The 12,349-nt window shown below is 31.8% G+C and overlaps 1 protein-coding gene across 1 annotated transcript in view; it reads left to right on the top strand.

Annotated features, from left to right (window-relative positions):
- The first annotated feature begins 156 nt into the window (after nucleotides 1-156).
- Nucleotides 157-12,349, top strand: part of LOC139524263 (scavenger receptor cysteine-rich domain-containing protein DMBT1-like) — a 31,151-nt gene continuing 18,958 nt past the window's right edge. Inside the window, exons 1-8 of the mRNA XM_071318991.1 lie at nucleotides 157-232; nucleotides 1,602-1,740; nucleotides 2,755-2,921; nucleotides 3,964-3,987; nucleotides 5,855-5,993; nucleotides 6,471-6,637; nucleotides 8,598-8,624; nucleotides 11,253-11,391. Coding sequence (XP_071175092.1) covers nucleotides 178-232; nucleotides 1,602-1,740; nucleotides 2,755-2,921; nucleotides 3,964-3,987; nucleotides 5,855-5,993; nucleotides 6,471-6,637; nucleotides 8,598-8,624; nucleotides 11,253-11,391 — 857 coding nt within the window. The 5' untranslated portion in view covers nucleotides 157-177. The remainder of the gene's footprint in view (nucleotides 233-1,601; nucleotides 1,741-2,754; nucleotides 2,922-3,963; nucleotides 3,988-5,854; nucleotides 5,994-6,470; nucleotides 6,638-8,597; nucleotides 8,625-11,252; nucleotides 11,392-12,349) is intronic.

Genomic DNA, 12,349 nt, shown 5'->3' with positions numbered 1-12,349 from the left:
TTCCTACACTTAATGTGCTTTCAATGGATATAACATTTCTTGAAAAAAGATTTTCTGCCGAATGAGGGTGGTTCTCTCTGAGCGCTTCGGCTTCATTCACAAATAAAAAACACCACACAATTAATTTGAGAGAATACTTTGATATGTATGGTCTCATTTCTTTCCTGCAGACACACAATGATACCAGTGATCTTATTGGTACTGGGGGTATTTACAAAGGTATATTCAACAAGTAAGTTTTGGTGAAATAATTTATCACTGTGTTCGTCCAAATTTCTATGTCAGGTAAACACGGATTAGAATCAAATCTGTACCTTATCTACTTGTAACACCTGTATTTGTATTTCTGTGCACTTTTTGTTTTTCGCGAAATCAATCTTACAATCCATGTGCACACTTAAATCCGTAATAAAGTGTTGCATTTTCATATTGCCAAGACTGTCGTTAGTATTCAAATCTGAATCAGTTCATACGAATATTTCAGGCCAAAATACGTAAATTCCAATACAAGGGAAACATGTATGGCGAGAATCCATCTGACATGGCATTTGACGAAAGTATATGCAGCTAAATAGCTTGCAGTAAACATTTCTCTCAAATGATTAGATGTAACAAAATTGGTCTGCCTCTTACATTGCTGTAAAGCAAAGTATCTGACTTGAAGTTATCTATTTACGTATTCCGGCCTGAAATATTCTTATGAACTGATTCAGATCTGCATGCTCACGACAGTAATTTTTTTTATTGTAGTTTCAAGTGTGCATGGATTGAAAAAGAAAAACTCACGAAAACAAACCATTAAAATTCATTTGGTTACAAATTCGCTTTAAGTAATTCGTATGACTTCGTAATTCGGTATGTTTCATAACAATCAAAGAGAATTTTTGGGAAGTAACACTTTTTAATAAATCAACAATCGCTAACTGGTTTGTAAACCTGAATGTGACTTCGTAATTCGGTATGTTTTATAACTCCCCTCAAGAGTTATCGGGAAGAAACACTTTTTAATAAAACAATCATCGCTATCTGGTTTGTACTACGAAAACGCACAGCAACAGTTAATCTAATAACTTTGTACAGGTATCATGAAAACAAACCATACTGTTAAAACGTTTAAACCCGCTGCATTTGTATGCACCTATCCTAAGTCAGGAACCTCTTGTTCAGTGGTTTTCGTTTATTGATGTGGTTTATAAGTATTTCTCTTTTTTTCCGGTTTTTATATAGATTACACCGTTGGTTTTCCTGTTGGAATTGATTTACACTTGTCATTGTGTGCTCCTTTATTGCCTGCTTTTCTGTGTGAATCACGGCTTAGTGTTGCAGGCCGTAGTTTTACCTATAATTTTATATATTTTACACATTGTGACTTGAATATTTCATTTGTTCATTTTATGTCTGAAAATATAAGAGATCTTGTCATAGAAAGCGCAGCTTGTGATGTCAAAGTGACACAATGAAACAAACCACTCATAGCTTGTGTTGTCATTTGAAATTTGTTTAGAGTGAAACTAAAACAGAGTTTACAGAGTCTCCATAGTATAAAAATAAAACCCAAAACAGGATCTTATCATCCTCCGTCTTCCTATAAATTTTTGAAGATGTACGGCTATCCGGAGGTCAAGGTCCTTGGGAAGGAAGACTTGAAATATACCATGATGGTAGTTGGGGAACAGTATGTGATGATGGATTTGGTTTGAATGACGCTAAAGTTGTTTGTCGTATGTTAGGATACCAGAGGTATTATTTATAACAGTAAATATTAAAGATCCATCATGAAGTGATGTCACATAAAATTAATTGTATTACAAATTGCATGACAAAATGATTAAACAAAGAAATATAATGTCGATGATTTATTGTAATCCTTATTCTTTAAAAAAAAATCTACCGCTTATGAGTTTGTACGCTAGATGGGCATTTCGTCTTCACAAAAACCACATTGACGCTCTAATTCAAAAGGTTAAAAGGCCATATCAAGAACGAAGTCCTTATATATATACATTTATAGTGATGAAGGAAAATGGTCACATAAAACATACAAAAATACGCACAATGCGTTTTTCTGGACTGACCATTATTTGTAATGCGCTTGAAAGTTTAAAAAACGCATAAGCAAAGATGTACAAGTACTTCAAAATGAAATATAATTTTGTTTTAAGGATACTTTAATGTTAACGTTAACATTTCATAAGGCTGATAAAAATTTAAGTCGTATAGGAAAACATCAGTTCCCCAAAGCATATTTCTATAATTATTGGTTAGTATCGAATATAGAATGTGACCGTGTGATCAGAGAATGTCTTACTTGTTTATTGATTGGTCAATTTAATTGACCCGGATTGACTGATAATCGGAAAAACAAATTAATTGCTTAATCCGATGATATGCTAAAACTCGCTCGTTTCTTTTTTGAAATTTCAATTCTACTTCATATCTAGCTTAACTATAATGTGTTACTACTTTTAATATGTCAAAAGTAAGTCCAAATGCATATAATCTACTTTATGTTTGAAGAAGAAGAAATGTGATCTGCTATATATTGTACTTTACGATGTCCACCAATCTATTACAAAATTTTAGCGAACTATTTTACAGAATATCAGTAGATAAACTCCAACTGTAGTAGTCTCCGCTACAAACAAAAAGCAATCATCCATCTTTATTTACTGAAATATTGAGGGGAAAATTTATAGAAGATATAAAAAATTGTAAATGTATGGGTGATGTAATTATTAAATGTGTTAACTTCAGAGAAATATCTGCTTTTGGTTCGAGTCGTTTTCATAATGGCGGTGGACAAGTAATGCTTGATGACGTAAAATGCACTGGCCATGAGGATGATATTGCAAACTGTCCCTCAAATGGATGGTATATATCTAATTGCGGTCATAATGAAGATGTAGGACTTAATTGCGTCAGTAAGTAAATAATGTGCGTTTGATTAAGAAATAAAAATAATAAAAAAAGTTAATTTTATAGTCATGCAGATTTTGTCACGAAATTGAAAAAAAAAATTTAGTTTACATTAATTTAAATTTGTTCTCTATTTTGCTCTTTGTCTTAAGAGTTGTCAAATATCCATATGTTTGTCACATCCAATCTTTTATGGTAATATTCTTTACAAAGCACAAAAATGTCGGCATTCACCTTAGAAGCTAACAAAACCTTTAAAGCGACTTATTAAGAATGGATATAGTTACGATCGTATTGTCGGGTCATTAAAGATAGCATATTTTGGCTTTAGTATTAATTCACTTATATAGGGACTTTGCATCGGAAATAAACAAATTTATTCAAAACCAATTGTTGACATGATACGAGTTATGTTCTTCTCATATATTTATAAAACCCCTAACGGGAGTTATTGTGCTCGATATTCATATGATGAAGAATAATCATTCAATCAGATTAATTGAGGTCTGGAGCTGGCATATCAGTAACTGCTAGTATGTATCATTGTTTTCTTCTACATTGGCTAAAGATATAGGAGGAGGGTTGAGATCTAAAACAAGCATGTTTAACCCCGCTGCATTTTTGCTCCTGTCCCAAGTCAGAACCTCTGGCCTTTGTTAGTCTTGTATGATTTTTAATTTTAGTTCATTTATATTTAGAAGTTTAGTATGACGTCCATTATTATTGAACTAGCAACATATCTGTTTCGGTTCCAGCTGAAGCACGTTTTCGGGCACGGAATTTTCTATATTGAAGACCCACTGGTGGCATTCGGCTGTTTTCTGCTCCTTGGTCGGTTTGTTGTCACTTTGACAAATTTCCCATTTCCATTCTCAGTTTTATAAAAAAAAAAAAATAACGACCCTTTTTATTGGCGTAGATTTCCTTCACAATATTCTACCTTTTCATATGCAAATGTAATTCATCATAAACAATTGAAGTTAGTCTTGTACATTGATTTTTTGTAATTATAATTCCTCATGTATTTCTGTATTTCACTTTGTACAGGGGAAGGAACAGAACCAGTTGAAGGTATTTCTCATAAGGTCTCGTATACATTTTGTACTAATGATATTTGTTTAAACCTATTGATAACGGTTAAACTAAAAATAGTCACGTAAGTAATGTATTAGTCTAGTGATAGATTACTACTTTCATATGATACAAGGGACAACAAGTAAAGTGTACACCTTATGAATTATGTCTTCAAGGTTAAGCTAATGACCATGGATCAGATAAGGAACCCCTATCCAACGGAATGATTTTTTGAAAGAATTAACAACCATAACTATTTAAAAGGAGTACATAAGAGTCTTCTGTAGCATTCGAATCAAAACAGCTGTATCATATGTAAGACCATATCAAATATGAAGTTGAAAATGCATCAAAAACCGAAAATTCTGGGAAATTGTGTCAAATATGAATCCAGCAATCTATGATTTCAAATACATAAAACCTGTTTTAAACAGTAAATACATGTGCAGAAGATATTCATATCGATGATGTTTCAAAGCTAGATATGAATAAGCATCAATTTGTTTCTTTCCACGATACAAGAGTGTTAATGATTTTCAACGTGTGGCATTTTGTCTTTGCGATATGATTTTCCAGCACTATTTTTTCTCTTGATTCTCCAGCACTATTGATTAGAAATAAATATTTGAAATGCTACAGCGGCATCGAATTTTCTTATTTGTAAAATGTAATTTCTTAATTTGTAAAATGTTATTTCTTCGTTTGTAATATTGTTTTTGTCCATCTGTTACATAAATTTCTACATTTCGTGATATGTGAAATGTAACAACTTAATGTGCATGTAATGCAACGTACATGTATTGTCTTTGTTCGTTACATGACATTCTACATTAATTTTCTTAAATTGTTAAATGTAATTTCTTTGTATGGGTCACGTTTTTGGAGAATGTTTCAGTGTAACTGTAAGTGATGCCAGCCAATGAGACGTTCTGTTTCTCGAGAAAAATAAAGAATGAAATAGGTTTTCACATTATTCCGCACCAGGGTACTATTGTTAATGTTGTTTGTAATTTTCTCCGTTGACCTCAGAGCACCCTGCTATAAGACAGCTATAGACTTGTTACTGTCGGTATTTGGTTGTGGTGTATGGATAACAAGGGATTTCTTTAACCATACTATTGACAGTCTATACATTATAATATTTTTTTAATTTCACCGCCCTGATATTATGTAATTCAAACAAGAGATTTCTATTTATCTCTTCTATGTCCCCAATAAGGCAACTTCTTTGTCTATTTTCCAAGCTTTGTTAACATTCAGCAATTTAGAATATAGTGCATGAGTTGTTAAATACCTCAGCTGCTGTTTTAGTGCTAAAATGAGTGGCCAGTCCAGTGACCCCAATTTTTCATTTTATTTTGTGAAAGCACATTTCAACTATCTGGTGTTCAAAGTATATAATCTTTACACAATCTGACATATTTCTTGCTGTTTGTTATATATATTTGAAAAAAGCACAATATAAACTACATTTAGGAAATTTAATAAAAAAGATCTCTCGATTTCAAATTAGACATCACATCTATCTTAATTTCTCTTTCTTACTTCAAACAGTGCATACAATGAGAATGTTTTCACCTTTGATTGGTAATATAATATTGTAAAACTTAAATGTTTCTACCACATTTTTTTTTATTAGAATGATTAGAAATAAAATATGTATTTTCAGAACATCAGTTTCATCAATTGTTTATTTTATTAATGCATTTCCTATTTTGTTTAAAAGCAAGAAATAAATATGCAAACCAATATTCTTCTAAAAATGCATATTATAATTGTTTCGAATGTCATTAAGATATTATATTTGTGATTTTTATTCACATGGTCCTTTGTACGTATAATTAACATAAGTGCCGTTTTGTAGGTGTTAGGTTGATAGGTGGTACTGGACCATATGAAGGCACGGTGGAGTTAAAGATAAACGGAGTATGGGGAACAGTTTGTGATGACCATTTTGATATCAATGCAGCACAGGTCGTGTGTAGAATGGCAGGATACCCAAGGTATTAATGACATTACAGCACTTGGTCTCAATAACAAATTATGCATCAACCATGACAATTATCAATCAACATAAATATTAATATCTTAATGCCAGGTTCATCTTTATCCACGAAATTCTTGAAAACTAGTACCTAACGGATAATATTTCCACAGTATGATAGTTTGACTTTCCTTTATTTAATAAGAATTCTGGTTGTTTCAGGCATGTTGAAATACAGACATCGCTAAGTGTGAACAAAGAATTTGCAATTTACTTTTCCTTGTAAGAGAACGCCATACTTACTACATTTGACAATATTTAAAAGACGACATACGCATGTGATTTTATTTCCAATATTTGTAGATGCGTAAATAATAGTCTAAAGTTAGAACATGCAAATTCTAAATATACTTAATACAATGTCAACAGTATTGATGATATGAACATTAGAAAATGTATATCGTTTTAAAAAAATCATTCATCATCATTATTTCAGGGCATTGCAGGCATTTGGCGGTTCTTATTTTGGACATGGAAATGGTTCTATCCTATTAGATGATTTAATCTGCACTGGTCAGGAGAAGAGTGTTGACAATTGTAGGTCAGGAGGGTGGTACAAAAGTAACTGCGGTCATTCGGAGGATGCAGGGGTAGCCTGCGTAGGTAAGGATACAAATCTTAACATGATCCATATTTAAAGTCAAATCAATGATATGAGATGTCGTCGATGTGAAGTGTACATAAATAACTTACTACAGATTAAAAAGTATTTTTTTAAACCAAACTTTCAACCTATTATGATCTTTAAAGATACAGAATGGCATAATTTTAACTAGTCTCAGAAGGCGAAATGCGACAGTGCAATGAAAACCTGCTTTTGTCAAATCGGTACACTGCTCTTACCAGCACTATTCTTTGGTTTTTCAATTGAAAACGGCCAAAGGAGGGATATGATAGTATAATAATATAGTATACGTCCTGTTTATGCACACGTCTTTATATATATACCAACAGCTAAGTTCTTCTGAATTATGTGCGTTACTTATGTGACTTCTGGTGAAGGAACACATGATAGAAATCATAACGGAAGGTTACATATTGAATTGTATTATTTGCTGCTTGAGCAATTTCCAATGTAACATGTTAACTTATTCATTAAAAAAAACCAGAAATGAAATATAATATTTTTATATTGTTTTCACATCATAACTGTTTAATTTGGTGGAGCAAATCATAGTTTGGAGTACTGCAACCGTTATGAAACTCTTGGTATAACCTACCAGTTAGAAGATGCATTTAAACTATTTAAGCATCGTTACTGGTGACGTAATACACAAGAAGTAATAAATAATCCATTATTGCAGGAACATTTTATGTTACATTTTGCGTGTAACAATAAAAATACTTGTAAGCAAATACAAAACTGAGCACTTAAAAAATCATAAAGAATGTCGAGACTTAGATTTAAAAAAATTCTTTCAACATGTTTAATTATATCAGGTCCTGGTGAGCTTTTCATTTTGTAAAATACGGAACAGAATACAACAAGAACATCTGCATGTATCAAGTGTGGAACACAACTAGAAAATTAAGTTATAATATGAACACACATTTGAAGTCATCCCTTTGAAAAATGTTACGAAAAATCTTACAAACGTCATCACGAGCTAGTTGCAGTCAGGATTCTTCTTCGTCAAAATGATCTCCTCATTACCCAACCTAATTTTTAAATCCAAAAATTGGACGCCATTGTAGTGCTGACGAGCTGTCAATTTAAGTCTTGAAAACCGATAAATTTATCCACATAGTATCATTACGATCCTTATATGCCAGTTGTATTTTAAAAGACATATATATCTACTAGCTATTGATCATCCTTTAGTGAACTTTTATGCATTTGATCAACTGTTGTCTAGATAGGTTGTCAGTAAAAGTTTTTGAAGCGTAACAATGTCAAAGAAAAAAATACCTACAAGACAGATATTGAACATTAAACCTTGATCATAAAATCACCTCACAAAATAGAAAAAAACAAATTTTCAACATGGTTGCCTTGTTAACAACGTAAGCATAAAATACTTAAGGGTATTGTTTTTTCATTATCAAAGTCCTTTAAATTTCTTTAATACTATTATCCGCATCCCTAAAATCCCTAACAACACAAATGTTATTTCATTATTATATATAAATATAGCTTGTAATTGTCGAAAAATATATTCATTAACTAAAATATTTGAATGTCTTCATCCTTATTTCTCTGTTAGAGGTCCGGGACAAAACTATAATGCATCTCTGCAATGTATATGTCTAGCGTTGTTTAATAAAATCAGTGATTGTCAGTATCCTTCTACTCCTCCTTCATTGTCATTCTTCATATAAATTTAGTCATTTCTAATATTATCCTTTTTATGATTATAATATCATCAGACCTATATATAGTTGTGTGCTTTGAAATCCGTTTGTTGATTCTTAAATACATAAAAAAAAAATCTCTTCAGTTTTGTTATGAATTTGCTCTTATTAGTGTTAATCGAACATCTACAGAATTTATAAATTATTCACTGCATAGGAAGACTAAAACGTTTTTTATCAGGTCAGAACATTTTTAATCTTTCTTTTAAAGGAGATCAGAGAGTGGGAACAGTTCAAGGTAATGTTAACAGATCGAATGTATTGGATAAGGTTATTGATAACCTCACTTTAAGAAGCTAGACCAGAATAGAACAATAACACCCGTCAAGGTCAAATAAAATACATGATCAGTTCGGGATATCTTTGTGAAACTTATATAATGCGTTTAGATCAAAGCTTTAAGCAAACTATTTCATATTTTTTAAACGAAAGTTATCGCTTCTTGTACATAGTGTCTTTTCCTTCCTGTCGGAAATTTAACATACACGAACTGAAAGAGTTAATTTAGGCCAGGGGTTAAAAAAATTTGTAACAACTAACTAGCCCAGTACTTTTTGGCAGCAGGATTTCACTAGCCCTGTTGGAAGAACTGCTAGTCCATCAAAACTGACCTGCTAGCCCTAGTATGCCGTAAAAATCAAGAGTTTGCTGCATAATACAAAGTGTGTGTCCTTTGTTTTGAAGGAGACATTATACATGTTATACACTGTATTTCATATTTTTTGTTAATCTGCTATTTATTCTGTTGGTGCTTAACCTAACTTAGTTGTTCCCACATTCAAAGCAGACTTTTTATTTGCGTGCTTTGGGCAATTAACGGCAATTTTTACAGAGCATCGTCTGTTTTTTTTTTCATCACCAACAGCCAACCTTGCCAGGGGAATCATTGTGTCCTAGTTCTGCCAACTTATTTTACAGGAGTAAATATGGTAAATGCGTGAGATTTTGGCCAAATTGTAAAGATCAAAGAAAAAAACAATAGATCAAAGGCAAATGCTTCCAAATTAGTATGAAAATGTGTGAATCTCGCGATAAAGACTTGACAGGCTTCCTGTCTTAGACACTATAAAAACATTTCCGCTTTTCCCGGTCGTATTTGGCATTTTGGGGGAATGAATTGTCAGTCTCATTACCCCCTTCATCTACAGTTTTTCGTTTTGAAACTGATAAAGTTCCTGGGGTTCCCGTATTAAAATATTAAGAAATATTTTGTTGCATGGTTTCGTGCTCAAGAGCTGTGCGACAAGACAGGTCAATACCGATCAATACATCATACCCCCAAATACCGTTAATACCCCAGGCCATGGTATGAGAAATCGATATTTAAAGTACTAGAATTGCAATCAACACATGATACCGAGCAGCCAGAGTTGTTTTTCTATTTTTAAAATATGTACAACAGGACCTGTACAAACCAGTTCAAATTCTTGGAATCCCGTATGACTTAATTGAATCGGATTGGCTAACATAGAATAGTGATGAAGGGATTTTCCACTTTCTATTTTGGAAACGTCAAGAACTTTTGTGTTACTAGTCCGTCGGGCATATCGGTTTATACATCTTAACTGCCCGAGGCGTAATTGATCTAGTCCCTGGCGTTAATTAACCCCTGAATTAGGGCAACAATAGTTTAATTACCAATATTCAAATTCGTCTAAATCGAACAAGAGACACAATAGTGTAACAATTTAAGTTAGTTGAGATACAGACATATCATATCGGTCAATCAATTCGTGATAGTGGCCGTTTAACTGATGTACTATTTATTTTAGTCGTTTTTCCTCAAACTCTGATTAAAGTCAAATGAAACGAGTGACCGTTCAAAATTATTGTTAATCCAATTCTTTAACCAATGCATACAAGTATTATAAACGTAGTATTCTGTGCGCTATTTATTTAATTTTTATTATCCTTATTATGTTATCTCCTGTGCACGATTTTTTCATTTTTATCGCATGAATTTCGTATAATCGTCAAAAAAATATTTTCAATCGGTCGGATGGTAGCTAATAATGGTCGTGTTTTGAAGCCGAAGTTTAACGATTGTCACACGTTTATATAAAAACAAAAAAGAAGCATGGATAATCAGATTAGCACGTGTATAACAGGTACAATAAGGTATAGTTTATCTTGATGACGGAGCGATCTTTACGTTGTGTTTTCCTTTCGCAATCACCGGAATTTTACGAGAAAGGTCACGCTGCATATGGAAAAATGTCGGCAAATTGTTTGTTGAAAGCAAGCAATTAAAAAAGAGTAAACCTCTTCTAAATTTTGACAAATTATAGAATTTTTTTGAGCAAAAAGTATATGTACATTATTTTTATAATAAAAATTAGCCATTTTGTTATAAAAAAACATATGCATATTTTATTTTTTTTTATTTTTTTTAATTTTTTTTAATTTTTAATTTTTTTTTTTCAAATTACTTTAAGCGGTGTATGTGTTGTTCATGTTGTTAGGAGCACATCTCTGATTATTAGGTTCGCATAGTGTTACATATACGAGCGTTACGTATCAGTGCAGATATGTAAACACAATGCGTTGAACACGTTGAAATTGAGGGTAAGTTACCGCTGAAAATTGAAAAGTTGACAATTTGAGTTAACCATTGATTGTATAGTTAATTGATATGTAATTTAAAAGCAGTATATTCAAGCATTTCGATAAAATAAATATTGTTGATAAATTAAAGTTTTGCAATGAAAAATATTGTTAATTGATTCCGGTTTTACACTAGCTAATAAGTCAATCATTTAAAAGTAACGGCTTCTTTGTAACAAAAACTGTAATTGAAAACATGTACTTTAGTTTCTTAACATGTATAAACACGATCATTTTTATTTGCATTTATTACAACATTCAGATATCAGACTTGTGGGAGGCAATTGGCCACATGAAGGAACCATAGAATTAAACATAAACGGTGTATGGGGTACTGTGTGTGACGACTCTTTTGACATCAATGATGGAAATGTAATATGTCGTATGGCAGGATATCCTAGGTAGTACATTGTATGATGTTATACGAATTATATGTGACTTGTATGTTCTATTTGATTTTTTTCGCAGGTTTAATTACAATTAATGACATTTTAATATTTATCAAACAAATTTATAATTGTTTTAATTTTCAACAAGAAATTTAAGTTTTTTTAAAGAATGGGTGTATAACGCACACTCTTTCAGTACATCCATTTTATATCAATCAATATCTAAAAATACCACATTTCAAATACTAATTAAACAAGCACATGCACACATATAACCTTAAATTAGTGTACAGCGAAGCAGTCCATTGCTTTTTAGAAAGCTAAAACTTGTTTGATTTATTGTAATGTTTTAGAGAATATTCTTTTCGTGTCATCATAGAAGTGCTGACTACTAGGCTGGTGATACTCAAGTGGAAAAAAACTACGCCAATAAAAAAAAATAAGTAAATAATGTTCGAAGTTGAAGAGCATCCAGAACTCATAATTGCAAAAGGTTTTGCTAATGACAGCTTATGTAATCATTAAACCACATTCATTAAGAGTGTGTATCTATATTTCTATGTATTAACTTGAACTGAAAATATAGAAGTTTTGCGTTTTTAGTTGATGGAAAAACAATGGATTGATTTTATGCCAAATCTTAAATTTGTCTTGTGACCTTGCAGGATTGTTTTGACAGCCAATACAAAAATTTAATATTTTTTGGTTTTGTTTACGCCTTTGTTAATACTTTATGATCTACCGTGTTATAAAAGCATTCTAGAAACCTGGTATTGTACTAACAAGACCCTAATCGAAACTTTCATATGTCAATCTGTTTTTTCATCTGAGATTAGATCATTTACAAAAAATATACCCTCATTACACTCATTCTCATAATAAACACATCATAGACACCTGGATTAAATTTTGTATTTACGCCAGACGCGCGATTTATCTACAAAAGACTCACCAATGATACTAGAGTCCA

This window comes from Mytilus edulis, chromosome 5 (genome assembly GCF_963676685.1).
Source record: "Mytilus edulis chromosome 5, xbMytEdul2.2, whole genome shotgun sequence".
Taxonomy (NCBI): domain Eukaryota; kingdom Metazoa; phylum Mollusca; class Bivalvia; order Mytilida; family Mytilidae; genus Mytilus; species Mytilus edulis.
The sequence above is the reverse complement of the archived record's forward strand: the minus strand, read 5'-3'. Positions and strand labels throughout refer to the sequence as shown.